General features: G+C 49.5%; 7 protein-coding genes across 7 annotated transcripts; 6 read left to right on the top strand and 1 right to left on the bottom strand.

The window, feature by feature from the left end:
• Nucleotides 1–357: 357 nt before the first annotated feature.
• On the top strand, nucleotides 358–957 carry N7503_001640 (uncharacterized protein; the record flags this gene model as incomplete). The annotated part of the gene is made up of 1 exon (XM_057061187.1): nucleotides 358–957. One exon carries the CDS (start codon nucleotides 358–360, stop codon nucleotides 955–957), a length of 600 nt encoding a protein of 199 aa, XP_056925149.1.
• Nucleotides 958–2671: 1714 nt separating this feature from the next.
• Nucleotides 2672–4758, top strand: mirC (siderochrome-iron transporter MirC; the record flags this gene model as incomplete). The annotated part of the gene is made up of 5 exons (XM_057061186.1): nucleotides 2672–2898; nucleotides 2952–3082; nucleotides 3142–3879; nucleotides 3943–4604; nucleotides 4666–4758. 5 exons carry the CDS (start codon nucleotides 2672–2674, stop codon nucleotides 4756–4758), a joined length of 1851 nt encoding a protein of 616 aa, XP_056925148.1.
• Nucleotides 4759–6739: 1981 nt separating this feature from the next.
• cdc42 (Rho family GTPase CDC42) lies at nucleotides 6740–7612 on the top strand (the record flags this gene model as incomplete). Its single annotated transcript, XM_057061185.1, has 4 exons — nucleotides 6740–6759; nucleotides 6822–6941; nucleotides 7058–7436; nucleotides 7550–7612. 4 exons carry the CDS (start codon nucleotides 6740–6742, stop codon nucleotides 7610–7612), a joined length of 582 nt encoding a protein of 193 aa, XP_056925147.1.
• A 971-nt stretch (nucleotides 7613–8583) lies between these two features.
• N7503_001637 (agmatinase) lies at nucleotides 8584–10085 on the bottom strand. Its single transcript, XM_057061184.1, has 2 exons — nucleotides 9833–10085; nucleotides 8584–9773 (listed from the first exon to the last, which is right to left on the bottom strand). The coding sequence occupies exons 1-2, from the start codon at nucleotides 9962–9964 to the stop codon at nucleotides 8658–8660; spliced, it is 1248 nt and encodes a 415-aa protein (XP_056925146.1). The 5' UTR covers nucleotides 9965–10085; the 3' UTR covers nucleotides 8584–8657.
• Nucleotides 10086–10266: 181 nt separating this feature from the next.
• On the top strand, nucleotides 10267–12170 carry N7503_001636 (putative beta-ketoacyl synthase (Cem1); the record flags this gene model as incomplete). Its single annotated transcript, XM_057061183.1, has 7 exons — nucleotides 10267–10318; nucleotides 10704–10870; nucleotides 10965–11072; nucleotides 11134–11205; nucleotides 11259–11345; nucleotides 11396–11662; nucleotides 11718–12170. The coding sequence occupies 7 exons, from the start codon at nucleotides 10267–10269 to the stop codon at nucleotides 12168–12170; spliced, it is 1206 nt and encodes a 401-aa protein (XP_056925145.1).
• Nucleotides 12171–12677: 507 nt separating this feature from the next.
• On the top strand, nucleotides 12678–14190 carry N7503_001635 (deubiquitination module subunit SGF73; the record flags this gene model as incomplete). The annotated part of the gene is made up of 4 exons (XM_057061182.1): nucleotides 12678–12705; nucleotides 12820–12933; nucleotides 12994–13638; nucleotides 13787–14190. The coding sequence occupies 4 exons, from the start codon at nucleotides 12678–12680 to the stop codon at nucleotides 14188–14190; spliced, it is 1191 nt and encodes a 396-aa protein (XP_056925144.1).
• A 695-nt stretch (nucleotides 14191–14885) lies between these two features.
• On the top strand, nucleotides 14886–16097 carry N7503_001634 (mRNA guanylyltransferase; the record flags this gene model as incomplete). The annotated part of the gene is made up of 1 exon (XM_057061181.1): nucleotides 14886–16097. One exon carries the CDS (start codon nucleotides 14886–14888, stop codon nucleotides 16095–16097), a length of 1212 nt encoding a protein of 403 aa, XP_056925143.1.
• Between the last annotated feature and the right edge of the window lie 850 nt (nucleotides 16098–16947).

Raw genomic sequence — 16947 nt, 5'->3', positions numbered from 1 at the left:
GGAGATGTCGGGAAGTTAATTTCCCCTCAGCGGGAAGATGTCCATTCTCAAGGTCGCTGACGTAGCTAGTAGCTAGATTATGTGCTACTTAGTACATTCCAGTCCGCAGTACCTCCGAAACCCCTCCTGCAGAGAATTTGCTGCTTAGGATCTTCTTAGTCCATTCAATTTCACATACCACTGTGTTGTCTCGTATCCAAGTCTATACAGTGTTGCGCTGAGGCGATCCTTGGAAATTGGTGGCAACCCCAAACCCGAAACATCCTTACGGTCATCACAGTCAGATTTGCCTCTCAACTTCCCAAATACCTACATCTCACCTATCTGACTCAAGCCAAGATCTACAGATCCACCACCATGACGGGATTCCACATCGTCAATTCGAACGAGGCCGTTCCCGGTGCCGAGGCCCCACCCCCGGAATTCAGCTTGACAGCTCATCCCGCCACAGACGTCTGGTCCAAACCCCCCTCTACCAACGCATTCAACGCTCCAATACTCTACCAATCCGTCTCCCTCAAATCCTTCAAACGCGCCCGTGTCGCTGTCGCTGCGCAATGGACACAGAAATATGATCAGGGTGGCCTCATCATCGTCCTGAACAAGGCGGATGGATCCCAAAAGTGGGTGAAGACTGGTATCGAGCTCACCAATGACAAGCCACATTTGAGCGTCGTTGCGAAGGACCGTTGGGCGGATTGGAGCTTGCTCCCCATTCCCTCCGGAGGAAAATCTGCAACATTGGAGTTGGTCCGGGAGGCGGATGGCAGTTTGTGGATTTATCTTGTGGAGGGAGTGCAGAAGCAGCCTATTCGAGAGGTTACCTGGGTTTTTGAGGAGACAGATGTGCAGGAAACTTGGATTGGGGTATATGCGGCGCGGCCGTCGACGGAGGGTGGAGAGTTGACTGTCAACTTTGGGCATCTGGTTATCGAGTCTGTTGGGGATAAGAAATAAGTACTGGTGAATACTACAGGACTGTAGGGAGGCATTTGCAAGAGTCCGATTTTGGGAGAACTGTCCCGGTGGGTATGTTCCAGAGTTGCCGCATGTGGCTCTCGCTCTGCAGATCTGTAGATGGAATACATGGATCTTGTTGTTTTGTCGCTCCCTAGGCCTTTTTATCAGGCTAATTGTGTCAGGGTGATTGAATTCCCGACTGAAACCTAGACAGCGGCAGCTTTGACAGCACGGGCCCCAATGCCATGCCAGGGCCAGATGGCGCCATCGCCATCGGACGATCATGGCCGGGGCGTACGGGATCCATTGATCCCCCACTGCGGGTGATCAACTGACGTGGACCAGATTTTTGAGGATGATCAGACTCTCCAGGTCATGATACACTACGTAGGACAAACGGGTAGATGCCTCGGATGTAAGAAAATGCAAACATGCCACGTGCCGTTGTCACACAGTGAGACTCATGACCGTGGACTGTGCGGCCCCCATGTACTATTAGATTCTTGGATACATACTCATCCAACATTGATGATTATGTTGTCCTCATATTGATCAGGTTGAAGGGACTTTTGCTTATAATTCACGCATACAAGGCCCCACAGCTGCAGACCAGGGATGCAAAAACGCCAAAAAGCGGTTCCTTCCGACGAACCAGCAGCCTTGGGTGCATCTTATCGATCATATCTTGATGATAAGAGGCTCTGATTCATGCGTTCTGTCCTTTCGGCACCTCAGGAGCCCTCCGGCTGCTGATGAATGGAGATTATTTCCCCCGCTTTGACTCCTAGTGCCTGACGTGCCTTGATCCACTTTCTTTTTTCTCTTTTCCGCCAAGTTTCCACTGCTTTTCCCCTCCATCGTCATCAGTACGGGTTGGGTATTATTTCTCTTATTCGTTCCAGCTGCCTAATTGAATTACCACCTTGACTCAAATTGTCTAGGTGCATAAGCTGCCGGAATGCTGGGGCGCGCTGAACTTGGATCGCGCCTCTCATCGTCCTCATCTGCACCAACACCCCGTCGGCGTGCATAAGTGCGACCGCCGATCGTGACTCGGTGCCATTCCGCCTTCCTCGAAGAAGACGAGCTTTGGTCTTTCCGGCTGACCTCTTGCCCCTTACAGGTTGGCCCCTCTTTCCTTCACGAGAAGAAAAAGAGTCATAGTCGGATCTACCCTCACGGTTTCCGCTGCCTGGTCCTGATTTACCCAAGTGGATTCGCGGCTTGCTAGCCTTCTATGGGCATATAATCGATTACCGCGCTTGCCTGCTCCTTTGCGCCGAGTCGCTTCGCCCCATATTTGATTTAAATTTGAATTCGGTGCTACACGGTTGGCTCCATTTATTTTTCTTTTCTTTTTTTTTTCCCCTGGTTAATCTTTTGATCTACCTGATTTGCTGGTGCCTTCGTGTTTGCTTCTTTCCACTCAGCGGTGGATCTGACTGGCTCAGGTCGGCCCCAAATCAGCTGCTGCCCAAGCGGTGTTTAGTCAAAGCAGGATTACCATCCCCTTTTATGTGATACGCCCGCTGTCGCTTCTTATGTTGCATGAACTCTCTTTTAAATGCCCCTGCCGGCGGTTACTTATTATTTGACTCTTATCGAGATTGCCGTCTTTTTTGTGTATGGTTTCCTCCAGTCTCCGCAGCTTTGATTATTTTCCTGTACATGGACCGAGTCATCTTTAACTTGGAACCTTAATACGGTGGTCATGCCACTTCTCGACGCGCGCGACGGTCCTTCCTACGGTGCGATACCGCGGGAGGAGAACCATACGAGTATGGATTATGAGCGGGATCAGTTGCTGCAGGACGGCTATGAGACCGACGACGACTCGAGTGATATCTCAACCCTGGACGAAGCACAGGAAGGTGTGCGGAAAATCGAGGCGATAAATATGACTTGGACAACCCGATCGTTAATGATCGCCTACGTCAGGTTCGTTTGTGGCTTGCAGCCAATCCCTGTGACCTTGCTGACTTGGCACAAAGTATATTCCTCATGGCCTTCTGCACGTCCCTGGAGGGCCAGACGGTCATGTCATTGTCGGCATATGCTACCAGCGCTTTTAGCAAGCACTCGTTAATCTCCACCGTTCTTGTGGTGCAGAATGTAGTCAATGGTATGGATCATGCATATCTATTCACTCGATACCTTTGAACGGATGGCTAACTGTTATAGCCGTGATCAAACCGCCTATGGCAAAAGTTGCCGATGTGTTCGGCCGCTTTGAAGCCTTTTGTCTCAGCATTACCATATATATCCTGGGCTATATTCAGATGGCTGCGTCGACCAATGTGCAAACCTATGCATCCGCACAGATCTTCTATTCCGCGGGTTCCACGGGTCTACAGATTCTCCAACAGGTGTTTATCGCCGATAGCAGTGACCTTCTGAACCGTGCCTTTTTGGCTCTGCTCCCAGAGTTCCCGTTTCTAATCACTGTCTGGCTGGGGCCGACCATCGCAGGAGCAGTGCTTCAGTCATCATCATGGCGCTGGGGCTACGGGATGTGGGCGATCATCCTGCCCGCTGCCTTCCTGCCGCTCGCCCTGTCGCTGCTTTTGAACCAGCGCAAAGCCCAGCGGCTGAATTTGATTAAACCGACAAAGGCTAGACGCCACAGAAGCATATTTAGCGTTATTCGACGAACTTGGTATGACCTGGACGTGGGTGGGCTGACACTGTTATCCGCGGCGGTCACCTTGCTTTTGGTACCTTTGACACTAGCGGCCAGTTCCAAGAATGGATGGAAGACTCCGAGTATCATTATCATGATGGTAGTCGGTGTCCTCTGCTTGATCGCTACCCCATTGTATGAATCATCTAAGAAGCTGGCACCCAAACCTCTGCTTTCTCTGCATCTACTCAAGCAACGAACCGCCGTTGCCGGTTGTGCCTTGGCATTTTGGTACTTCAGTAAGTTTGATGTATCACATACGTCTGGTGTGCAGGACTACCAAGGACGCTAATCGTTTCCAGTGGCATTTTACTTTTCTGTTCAACCATACCTTTACTCCTATCTCCAGGTCGTTCAGAACTATGATGTGGCCACCGCTGGCCGTGTCACCCAGACTTTCGCATTTACCTCAACTATTGCTGCATTTACCGTGTCACTCCTTATCAAGTACACCCGCCGATACCGGATATTTGTGACCATTGGCTGCGTTATCTACATGACTGGTTTAGCATTGATGCTCATGTGTCGCCAAGAAGGTGCCTCTCACTTGCAAGTTCTGGGCACTCAAGTTCTTGTAGGCTGCGGTGGTGGCTTGCTCAATGTGCCCGTTCAACTCGGCGTCCAAGCTTCTGCAAGCCACCAAGAAGTCGCCGCAGCCACCGCGATGTTTCTCACATCCATGGAAATGGGCGGTGCCGTCGGTGCTGCCATCTCCGGAGCCATCTGGACCCATCTAATTCCTCGGAAGCTCATGCAATACTTGCCGGAAGAGAGCAAGTCACATGCCGGCGAGATCTTTGGCAAGCTGACAACGGCACTGGAGTACCCCATGGGATCTCCCACTCGCATTGCCATCAACCGCGCCTATCAAGAAACCATGAACCGCTTGTTAACCCTCGCCATCATCGTGACTCTGCCGTTGATCCCGCTGAGTCTTCTTATGGTAGACTATAAGCTAGACAAGGTGAGTACTCCAGCCAATACCGATGTTATATCTACAGGCAAGAGTGACTGACTCGTCAAAGATGAGCCCTGACAGCCACGATGATGGAGCTGAGACTCCACTGCCCGTTGAAGTAGAGCCCGAGACCGATGATCAACATCATAAACGAACCTAAGGCCATGCCCCATGTGTGCATAGGCCTAACCATATTCACGAAAGCGACGATCACACGACCTGTTCTTTTTTTCTTGTTCTGTTCTTGTCTGGTCTGGATTTTTGATCGTTATGTTTTATCTTATTTCCATGGACCTCGCTCCGCTGCATTGGGCAGACTCAGCAAGCCGGCGTTTTGGGTATTGATTGTGGACACCATATTATCCATATTTGGACATGAGTCACGTGTACGGTTCGATTCATTTACACATGGCGTTGATTAGAAGTAGACACATGCATTCGAGAATGAATCTCTGGTCTGATAGATTTTGAATGTTTGCCAAATGACATCTTCGATCCCGCACATTAGATATCATTTCCCTTACCAAGATGCCCACACATGCGCCTTTCACGCATGTGCAAGTTACCACGGATCATGTGCCACATTCAAATCCCTTATACGATCCGTGGAATTTGGGAAATATCCACTTGAAGAGCTTTCTCCCAATTGGACCACCTATTGAAAAACATAGAGCTGTTATTGGGACCAACAAACACCAACGCAACCGTCAACCGTATCCGTATATGCTTTCATCTATTCATGATGCCAAAACTTGAAGATTACATCATCACAAGCGCGAGTGGTGTAGTGGTAACATAGGGTCCTTCCAAGACCTTGCCAGGGGTTCGATTCCCTTCTCGCGCAGATACTTTTTTGCATTCTATTGGTTTTTTTTCTTAGCTTGCTGGTAAGCTGCAAGCCCAATCTCACCCCCGGCAGGTGCATAACAGGGCCGACCCGTGCCAAGACGAAGCTTGGAGCTGATCTCGATTTTGATTTCAGGGTTGCTGGGGAAGAGCCACTCTGCAGCATAAATGCAATACTAATGTGCCTTGTGCATATGTATGTCGATCCCTAGGATCATAATTCGATATACCCACAGTCTACTCAATTTGAAGCCTTCCCGTGAAATTTTGAAGATAGAGCGGGCTATCTATCGGTGTGCTGGGTGATTCATTTCACTAGCGCTTGCCGAGGATCCGGACAAGTCCCAATTCATCACCTAAATAACAGGGGGCGGTGTGGACAACATAAATGAGGTTAGCGTGTTTAGGGATCCCCTTAAGGGGCATGTCGTTTCAGAGCGGTACTGCAATCAAAATATAGGCGGTGGCTTTTTGGGAGCCTGAGGTGGACTGTGTATGGAGAAATACGCTGGGGACCGAACATGAGTTTCTGATTTCTATGGGAATTTAGAAAATCCGAAAAGGGAGATAGTTCTGGGATAGAGAATATGAATCAATAGTATATAGATTTTTAGATTTGGAGAATTACTCCGGATAGATACACTAGCAATAGCTACGGGTGGTCAACGGAGCTATAGCTGGGTGGGTAATTAAAGCCGGTGTTGCTTCTGTACTCAACCTGTTCTTCGGTTTGCTTGCGCGAAAGGAGCAATCCGGGGCCAGCTAATTTGTGCTACAAAGTTACAAAGTATCCTGCAAAGCTATTTGGTATATAACGAAGAACATGTCAAAGTTGTCATGGTCCAATTTTGTGGACCACAGCGCTTAGCCGACAGCGGGTGGTCGTCACATCGAGGACGTTCTTTGATACCGCTTCTTGGCGCGACCCTCGACCCGTTCGTATTAATGGTATTAGCTATCAGCTAAGGTTCATTTTTAATAGGGATAATTTGCATTGAAGCGAATCCCAGAACATACAATAAATGTGAATGTTATAAAGAGATAATTGTAGAATAATTACCAAGTCAAAGATATAACCAGAGCTTGAAAGAGATGGTACAGGCCGCGTATCTCACGAGACTAGCACTTGTCTAGACTCCATCTGCTCTGCGGGTTGCCCCATTCAATCCAGACCACAGCTTCTCTCCCTTTTTGTCTCCCACAGTCCGCCTTTTCCTTCCCCCTCATTCTCCCATCTCTCCATCTCCATCCTTCTTAATTACCATCACCTTGGTTCGCCCCCGGTGCTCACAAAAATGGTTGTCGCTACAATCAAGTACGAAATCCCCCCTCCTTGCCGAGGCGCCCCCTCTTTTCAACACTAACCCCGACCTCTAGGTGTGTCGTGGTGGGGGACGGTGCAGTCGGAAAGACCTGTCTGCTCATCTCGTACACAACCAACAAGTTCCCTTCGGAATATGTTCCCACTGTCTTTGACAACTACGCCGTGACGGTGATGTAAGTTTTCGTGGATCTCCGCCCCCGTGGGCGATATAGGAACGCGCGAACAGCGGCGGAAAAAAAAAAAAAAAAAGTGAACTCCTGAAATCCTGACTTTTCGACCTTTGGAATAGGATCGGTGACGAACCTTATACCCTTGGTCTCTTTGATACCGCCGGTCAGGAAGATTACGATCGTCTGCGCCCGTTGTCCTACCCCCAGACCGACGTTTTCCTTGTCTGCTTCTCCGTGACTTCACCCGCCTCGTTTGAGAACGTCCGCGAAAAGTGGTTCCCTGAAGTTCATCACCACTGCCCCGGTGTTCCCTGCCTTATCGTTGGTACCCAGACCGATTTGCGCGACGATGCGAACGTGCGCGAGAAGCTTGCCCGCCAGAAGATGCAACCCATTCGTAAGGAGGATGGTGACCGGATGGCCAAGGAGCTTGGTGCTGTGAAATATGTCGAGTGTTCTGCTCTGACGCAGTACAAGTTAAAGGACGTCTTTGATGAGGTAGGACAAATTTGTGATCTTTTGAGGATGAGAAGGACGAGAAGGATGAGCCATTTTTCTCCCGCCCTTTCATCCTTGCCTTTGTATCGCTCACAGCTAACTTTCTCATGTAGGCTATTGTTGCTGCTCTTGAGCCGGCCCCCAAGAAGAAATCCAGGGGTTGCCGCCTGCTGTGAACAAATACAATGGACAGTCTTCACAGGGTGGTTTCTGCGTGACATCGGGTTATCAGCTCGTTAATTTGCGACAGAAACCGCAGATACGATGGAATGAATCTGTTTTGTTTTTTTTTTCCCTTTCAAATTTTGGGAGGGCTATCTGGCTGGGACTTTCACTGGGATATCCACTGCAATATCGGATCAATGTTATGGGCTAGCGTTCCTATCTGAAGCGTTTCTTCTTCAATGACTCTTCATGGCTTCCAGCTCGTGGCTTCCGTTTGCTCGACTTTATCAGGGTCACTCTCTGGTCGCGATCGTCCTCTCCATACTTCCTTCACTTCTCTTGCCCTTGGGCTCCGGCGACCATCCGTCAACATGCGGATCTCGATTCCACCATTTTAGCTTCGCCCTCCATTTCCAACTTCCTCTCCTTCACGAACTACAGCGACTACGAGTTTCGACCTTCCCTTTCCCTTACTCGTGTACTCCCCAACTTTCCCGATTACCCGTTTGATCCCTCCCACGCTTGCAACTTTTTTTTTTCATCGTCTATCGGCGTTGGATGTCAGGGCGTCGTGTCTTTTGGCTGGTCGATGAATTTTCATCCCTGTTACCTCTATTCAATTCTTCCCTCGACCTTGCACTTCGGAAATATGAATTTGAGCTTGCTGCACTTTTCTCCCCCCAAATCCGAACCGCATGCGTGTCTTTTTTCTCCGTTTTCCCCTCTCCACGGTTCCAATTTTTCCAGATATGAGTACCTCTCTGTTGTCATCTGCCTGGTCTTATGCTTCGCGCCCATGATTCTGAACTGCGCAAAATCATCCCGAACCTTAGAACGTCACAGACAGTGGACAACCCAATTGACAAGTTCTATGATGGTTCTTTTGTGTTATGGTTGATCGTAGATGGGCTTATAGATCGTTAATACTGATTCCAAACCCTAGAAATGAGATAATGGATATATTACGAAAGCAAATCTGGACATCATCATGACATGGGCATTCATTCGTCGTCTATATACGGATCATGTTTCTCATACTACATGCTGCGAGACAATTTACAGCTCATCCTTGCCAACCTCAGACTCGGCCTCGAGATCCTCGGAACCCTCAACGACCGGGCGTCCATACCAACCACCGATTTCCTCCTTAACACCAGACTTAACCATGCTGGTAATAATTTCAAATGCAACTTGCGCCGCAGCCAGAGCGGTAGTCTCACCCTTGTTATCATACGCGGGCGAGACCTCAACAATATCGGCACCAACCAGGTTAAGCTTCTCCAAGCCACGCAGGATACGAATAAACTCGCGGGTGGTCCAACCGCCAGGCTCGGGAGTACCGGTACCAGGCGCAGTCGACGGGTCCAAAACATCAATGTCAACAGACAGGTAAACGGGCTGTTCTGGATCAAGACCAGTGCGCTGCATAATAGTCTCCACAACACCCATAGGACCAAGCTCATCAATATCATCCGCATGAATACGGATGAATCCCTGCTCAGGACCGGGGTTGGTATAATCTCCATCATCAACACCAGTCAATCTGGTCCGCAAACCCGCATGAGCAGAAGTCGAGTTGCAGATCAATCCCTCCCGGCTAGCCTTGTGGAAGAAACTTCCGTGGTTGAACTGCGTCTGCTCAGACTGCCAGTATGCACTATAACGCACAGGATTCCATGTATCGAGATGCGCATCAAAGTGCAGCACAGTAATCGGCTTCTGGTAGATCTTATGCAGAGCACGCAGAGCCGGCAAGGCAATACTGTGATCGCCACCCAGGGTCACCAGCTTGGGGTGACCAGAGCCAATGTTGCCCTTGCCATTCGGGGCCTCGTTTACCACCTTCCGCGATCCGAGCTCCAAGAAAGCTTCGTACATCTGGCGCTCGGCGAGTCCGTTGTCGAACGGTGTAATCGGGATATCGCCGCAGTCGGTGATCTTTGCCCACGACTGGTAGGGGTTGATACCCGCACGAGTGTTGTAGCTCGTACCGGACATCTGGCGGGCGCTTGCTGCGCGGATGGCACGGGGACCGAACCGGGCACCTGGTCGGTAACTCACAGCTGTGTCGAAGGGAGCGCCGATAACTGCGATGTCATATTGCTCCGAGGGCTCGACTAGACACTTCACTGGGCGGAGATGGGCGAAGCTGGCGATGCCGGAGAAGGACCACTATATGTATATTAGACATTGACATTGGCATTTAATCAGGTGCTTCTATCTGAGCATACCTCCTGGTCCCATTTCTTCAGCAATTCCTCGCGCTCGTGCTCGGGCACAACCTCGGTATCACCGTGGTGGGCACACGAGACCGCAGTACCGGCCAGCGCCAGCACGCTCAACAGGGATTTCAATGCAGGCATTGCTGTGAAAAATAATCCAAGTAGCTAGAGAACGAAAAGAAAAGAAAGAAAGATTCGCCGGGAGAACCGAATATATAGAAGCGCCTATTTTCTTCTCGCTTCTCCGCTCAGCTTCCTAAATCAGAGAGCTTTATCTAAGAAGGAAAGACGAGCAGATAGCGCCCCGCCTCTCTCCGCCCGCCAATTATCGGCAGTGGAACCGCGGAGTCGTGCAGACCTTCCCTTCTTGGCTTTACTTCTACTTCCTCTTGACCATCAACTTCTTCGGCAGTACTTTCTGTGATTTTAAGATACGGGATGCAATGCGTCGTGTTGTCGTTACGGGTTTAGGTGCCGTGACACCTTTGGGTGTTGGTAAGTTAAGTGTATTTTGTTATGTTTGCTATCCGTGTTCCCCTTGCTCTACGCCCAAAAATCCCAGGCAATAATTGAAAGTGTCAATCGAGTCAATATTATGCCAATACTCTCCAGAATGTGCTAGAGGTTCCCTTGTGCTGCCCCGGACTTGCATGAGATAAAAATCTGGCGGCAAGTCTCCACACGCCGGAAGGGGAAGGTCTTGACAGCCAATGACGGCACCTCAAACGCTTAGCCCGGCGGACTTGGGACCGCATATTCGGCATAGGTGCTACAGCAAACAGTCGAATTGACCTAGCGGGATGCAATCTCGAATGCCTGAGATAGTGATCGGCACGTTGCTGTTAGTTTTGGGTGGATGAGCTAATCGATCTATGTCTAGGTGTCCGGCAGACGTGGAAGCGCTTGCTGGATGGGCATTGTGGTATTGTGAATGTGAATCATCGGGATGACCGCTTTGCAGAACAGCCATGTCAAATCGCTGCTGTTGTGCCCGAAGGTAGTCGGGAAGATGGTGGGTGGACAGCATCGGAGTGGTTAAGTCGGGGTGTAAGTTTGTTCTTGATAAAGGAATCTTCTTGAAATGGGAATCAGAAGTTCTTTGGTTTGATGCTGATTTGTTTTATTTGCTGATGCATTGTAGGAGGAGCGCAAAATGGCTATGTTTGCCCAGTATGCTATGGCTGCGACGGAAGAGGCTCTTGAAGATGCGGGTTGGAAGCCGACCAAATTTGAACAGAGAGAAGCAACTGTAGGATTTATCTGGGGTGCATTTGGGCATCTATTGCGATCTGATATTGACTTTTGCCTAGGGAGTCTGTCTTGGATCTGGAATTGGCAACTTCGATGAGATCTATAACACTGTTGTGGCTTATGAAAAGGGCGTAGGTTCGATGTTGCTGCAAATAGAACACAGTTCTCAGCTAATTGATCTCAGGGATACAAAAAAGTGAATCCACTCTTTGTGCCAAAGTTATTGATCAACCTCGGGGCTGGGCACATTTCAATGAAATATGGATTCATGGTATATTCTGAGTCAATAGATGCAGCTTGAGCTTTGCTAACTGCCCCAAGGGCCCAAATCATGCAGCGACCACTGCTTGCACTACTGGTGCTCATTCAATCGGCGATGCAGCGAGATTCATTGCATGCGGTGACGCTGACTTAATGGTTGCCGGAGGAGCCGAATCGTGCATCCACCCTCTTGCCATTGGCGGCTTTGCCCGGGCTCGAAGTCTAGCCGTCGATTTTAACGATAATCCCGAGAAAGCATCACGGCCATTTGATGCCGATCGAAAAGGGTTTGTCGTCGGCGAAGGTGCCGGTGTACTCATCCTCGAGGTATGTCTTCTGTGGCTATTTCGACCATATATTCAGTGTGCTAAAACCAGCTTAGGAACTGGAACACGCCCGTGCACGAGGCGCACATATCTATGCAGAGCTAAGAGGGTATGGCTGTTCTAGTGACGCACACCATATAACAGCACCAAAAGAAAATGGCGAAGGTGCATTCATGGCCATGAAAAAGGCTCTCAAGCAGGCACAGTTGCCCCCCTCGGCAGTCGACTATGTCAATGCCCATGCAACCTCGACGATTGTTGGAGACGCAGCTGAGAATGCAGCTATCAAGTCTCTTCTTCTAGGTCCAGAGGGCAAGCAGAAAGCGGAAGATGTGAACATCAGCAGTACAAAAGGCGCTGTTGGTCACCTCCTCGGCGGCGCTGGCGCCATCGAAGCGGTTTTCAGCACTCTTGCAATCCAGGATGTGAGTTTGTCTAATCAGTACACCCGTTCAACTGGATTATATGCTGACCTAGGGAGAATGTTATGCCGCCTACTATCAATTTAGATCGTCTTGCCGATGGATTCGACTGCAACTACGCGCCAAAACATGCCCAACCGAGGCAGATAAATGCAGTTTTGACAAACAGCTTTGGGTTTGGGGGAACAAATAGCAGTCTTTGCTTTGCAAGGCATAAAAAATAGTCCTTGAGGGGACCAGCTTGACATGTACGATAGTGTGATCTAAAACCGTGGCCGATATGGTAATTATCAAACGCGCGATCAATCAACGTAAGACCCCAGTTCTATGCTAGATCTAAATTCGCCAGACCCATTTTCCGGCAAGGAAGTACCAATTTATTACTTCATTGGACCCTGACCCTTGGGCTGGAGTATGGTGAATGAGGCCTCACGTGACGATATCCAAATGCGGAGCCCCAGCCCGTCCTTCCATCTCAAGAGTCCTATATGAACACAAAACCCCTGACAGTATCCTCCTCACCGAATAAAAACCTACCGGAAACAATCATAGCGCGAACTACTGTGTCTGGAACACTCCATATCTGCGCTCATCATGGCGACGAACGGCGAGTCCGGTCGAGGTAAGCGCACCCGCTTTGTGAGCGTGACAAAGGAATAGCTGCGCCTCAAATTTCAGACAAGACGGTCGCAGATTGGTTCAAGTGCCATGGACTAATTCCGATTTGCGAGAATAGCCTCAGGAAGCTTGGTGGATGCCTCGGGCTACAAGTTTACGGAGAAGGATACAAAGCCCGGCAAGATGAAGGTCAAGAAGACCTCCAAGGCCTCGACTAAGAAGAAGGCAGACGGTACAATTCAATCGCAGCCTAATGACTCCGGGCCTTAGAACTAACTGGAAAATGCTACAGATGCAAAGGATGGTCCCGTTGAATCCTCGCCTACTTCTCCTCTGCCCAAATTGGACGACAAGCTCGCCACTTCTTTCCCGACTGGTAGACCACGCGAGGAGGATCTACTTGAGACTGTCATTTGCAAGCACTGCAAACGCCCCATTTTGAAATCATCTGCTCCGGAACATATTCGTGGATGTCTGAAGGCGAAGCAAGAGAAGGCGCGCAAGAAGAAGGAAGCCCGTGATGCTGCGAACAGGGCCAAGGTAGGTGATGGTAAGGATGACGATGATATCCGCGATAAGATCGACGTGGGTGAAGACGCAATGAAGGGACAGAAGAGCGCAAAGAAGAGCGCGGTCAAGGGCACCGCCGATGACGGCACGAAGAAGGGCAAGAAGCGAAAGGCCGACGAAGACGATAGCAAGGAGCCCAAGAAGAAGAAAAAGAAGGATGAGCCCAAGGCTAAGACCGCGAAGCCTAAGGGTCCTGTTGATGTTGAGAAGCAGTGTGGTGTGACCCTGCCCAACGGTGCCCAGTGCGCTCGCTCGCTCACTTGCAAGAGCCATTCGATGGGCGCCAAGCGTGCCGTTCCCGGCCGGTCTCTTCCATATGATATGCTTCTTCAGCAATATCAGAAGAAGAATCAGGCTCGCCAGCAGAGTATGTCGTCTCTTTCTTGTTTAACGAAACCCCCCAAGAAATCCCCCAAGAATACTTCCAAGAAATGCCACCCGAGATTCCTCACCCCCTCTTCGGACTCAGATTATGATACAGATGGTTGACATGTTCTTTTATTTCTGTTGTACAGAGGCTGCGATCGATGCCAATGCCCCGCTGCAAGACGAAGTTGATACGAATGGTCCGGTTGATTCGGACGAAGAGAGAGATACTGTCATGGCCGCTATTGCCCGTTCCAACCCCAAACCCCTCGCCGAACATACCCTCATTACCTCACGCACAAAATATCGATATGTTCGCATTAAAGAACAAATGCTACACGCAATTGGTGGACGTGGCGGTGGTCTTTTCTCCACTGATGACAGCCAGCCCTTGTTTGGTGGAAGCATATTCCAACCATTTGACCCCGATATGGATAGTTCATCCCCGATGCTCCCCAATGCTGACCTTGGCGATGGCTCCATTTCTGTGGATGGATCAAGAAAGACCCCGGTGCAAGGTGTACGGAAAACACCTGTTGCTGTTGCCTCTTGAACAGCGAGCACCAAATAATGATTTAACGACTATCTCCGGCATTCACCCCCCATTTTGTTTTTCTCGGCCTTTTGCGGTTTCCCCTATGCAGTGCTGGCGTTTGAGGGCGCGAGAACTGTGCATACCCTGCTTTGTTTGTCATTTGCCTCCTTTTCGTTTCCTGGCCATGAATTCTGGCGTGGAAATAGGCTGGTTCTATATTTGATTCGGTGATGATATGATACCCCGGTTACTGGCGTGATAAATTCGCAAATAGTGACCTCAATGGACGTTTGATTCTCAGTTTGAGCTTAATTAAGAACCCTGGTAGTCTGTGTAGTTCGCACACGATACAATCAACATATAGTTCGTGAGGTTGATGGATTGATTATGTGATATTGAAACCTGAGGTGTCGAAATGCATCTGTCCAGCTCCGTCGATCATGTCTTTGACAATACTCGCGATTCGCAATGCAAGCCTACTTTTCATGCCTGTTTGAGCTTTAGCCGCATTTGGCACACTTGATCAATTCCAAACTCGTATTTCCTGTATGGTGCGCGTGCCGGTCACCTATCTCCCCCAGTCGCATTGAGCTTCCTCGTGCTCCCACCACTCGGCTTCAGCTCCCCTCGTCACAGCCCTGGAATTACCGCAGAGACGTCGCAAGTAAGCGATCGGTCACATTCTACGCCCTTGCTTGACCCAAAGGCTCGCCATGAGTCACTCCGTTCCCGACCTCGATGTGATAGGCATCAAAGCCGAACACGACCTAGCAGACCAATTCCGTCGCGAAGTCGCCCAACTTCTGGGACGCACGAACCTCAATTTCCCCGGCGCACAACCTGTCAGCTTTTCTGCGAAACATCTGGTGGAGCTTCAAAAAGAGGATTACTATGTTTGCGAGAAGACAGACGGGATCCGGTGCCTGATGTATTTTGCGCGCGGTGATCCCGACTCAGAGTCTCCGGAGATTCACTACCTGATCGATCGCAAGAACGACTATCGTTTCGTTCCAGGCCTACATTTCCCACTGCCGAACGATGATACCTTTCAATCTTACCACGTCGATACACTGGTAGACGGAGAGCTGGTCAACGATGTATACGAGGACGGGACCCAGCAGCTCAAGTACTTGGTTTTCGATTGCCTTGTGCTAGACGGACAGAGCCTAATGCACCGTACACTCGACAAACGACTCGCATATTTCAAAGAAAAAGTACTGAAACCATATAATGCGATGTACCGCAAATTCCCTGAGGAAAAACAGCACCGCGCTTTTGCCGTCGAAGATAAGTCCACACAGGTCAGCTACGGCATTGAGATGATGTTCCGTGAGATCATCCCGGCAGTCAAACAAATCCACGGAAATGACGGCCTGATTTTCACTTGTCGAAGCACACCCTACCGCATCGGCACAGATGAGCACATCCTCAAATGGAAGCCTCCCGCCGAGAACACTATTGATTTTCGCACACGTCTCGAGTTTCCCATCCTCGAACCAGACACAGACGACGAAGCAGAAGGCATCTCAGAACCTTATCCTGATTACGATGCTATCCCAACCTTCCACCTCTTCGCCATGCTAAACGCGGGCGAGTACCGCCATTTCGCCGAGATGTACGTCACACCCTCAGAATGGGAGGATCTGAAAGCCATGCGTGTTCCATTAGATGATGCCATCGTTGAATGCTACAAAGATGAGCAAGGCCGTTGGCGCTTCCACCGTTTGCGCGACGATAAGAATGACGCCAATCACATTTCGACCGTTGAAAAGGTCTTAGAAAGTATTGAAGACCGCGTCACGGAAGAAGATCTTATTCGTCTTGCACCTGTTATCAAGACTGCTTGGAAAAAGCGACAGGCGGGTATGGGTTCAGGTGCGATGCCGCCAATGAACGGTGGTACTAAGCGAAAATTCGAGGAGTGATGAATAAATAAAAAGAAAGACATAAACATTTTCCAGTTATGTGTTATCTCGGTGGCCTTCGTATCATTTGCAGGGTGTTTGGCGTTGGGCTTTTTCCAAAACTTCTTTTTTCTGTTCCGGTATCACTCGGGTTCGGGTTACTGGTATGATTGATGGGATTTTTCAGGTGATGCGAGACAAGCATTATATTGGAGACGGGGTTGGAATTTGTTTTATATTCATAGGAATGGATAGATACATCACCGATCGATCTTCATGCCAAATATATCAAATAGATACGGCTTTTCATATCAAATCACACATCTAATGACGGGGTACTGGGTGTGTAAGGAATATTGGATTCGTTTGCGTATGCGTCATATGAAATCGATACAGGGGCTGCACCTGCCAGGCATCGCTATGGGGAAGGAACGATCATTGTGGTTTAGGAAGGCGCGATGCAGTCGACTATAAACCACCCCCCCCTCCTTTTCGAACGCCACACCTTCTCTTCTTGCTATCCTTGGTTATTCCTCATGCATAGACTCATACTCAGCTCCAGACCCGTAGATCCAGTACTGTCTTGTATTGATCACCACCTTTGTATTGCATGGTAATATGCTTCGAAGTTTAGTTCTTTAATCTCATGATTGGCTTTTGGCGGATGCCTGCTATACTTTCCTATTTCCTCAGCCATTGACAAGTGAGAGATCTGGAAATGGATCCTACAGTGAAAATTTGTACGACTTGAACAGCCGAGCCACGTAACGCTGGGGCCGAAAATCTACGTATAAGCGGATAAACGCACGCTAACACAGCGCCAAATTATGCGCTAAAATATACGAGCTGTTCCATCAAGGTACCAACTTTT

Source organism: Penicillium pulvis (assembly GCF_028828015.1).
Source record: "Penicillium pulvis strain IBT 33274 chromosome Unknown contig_12_segment0_segment0, whole genome shotgun sequence".
In the NCBI taxonomy this organism is placed as follows: Eukaryota; Fungi; Ascomycota; class Eurotiomycetes; order Eurotiales; family Aspergillaceae; genus Penicillium; species Penicillium pulvis.
This window is presented reverse-complemented; position numbering and strand designations above follow the sequence as displayed.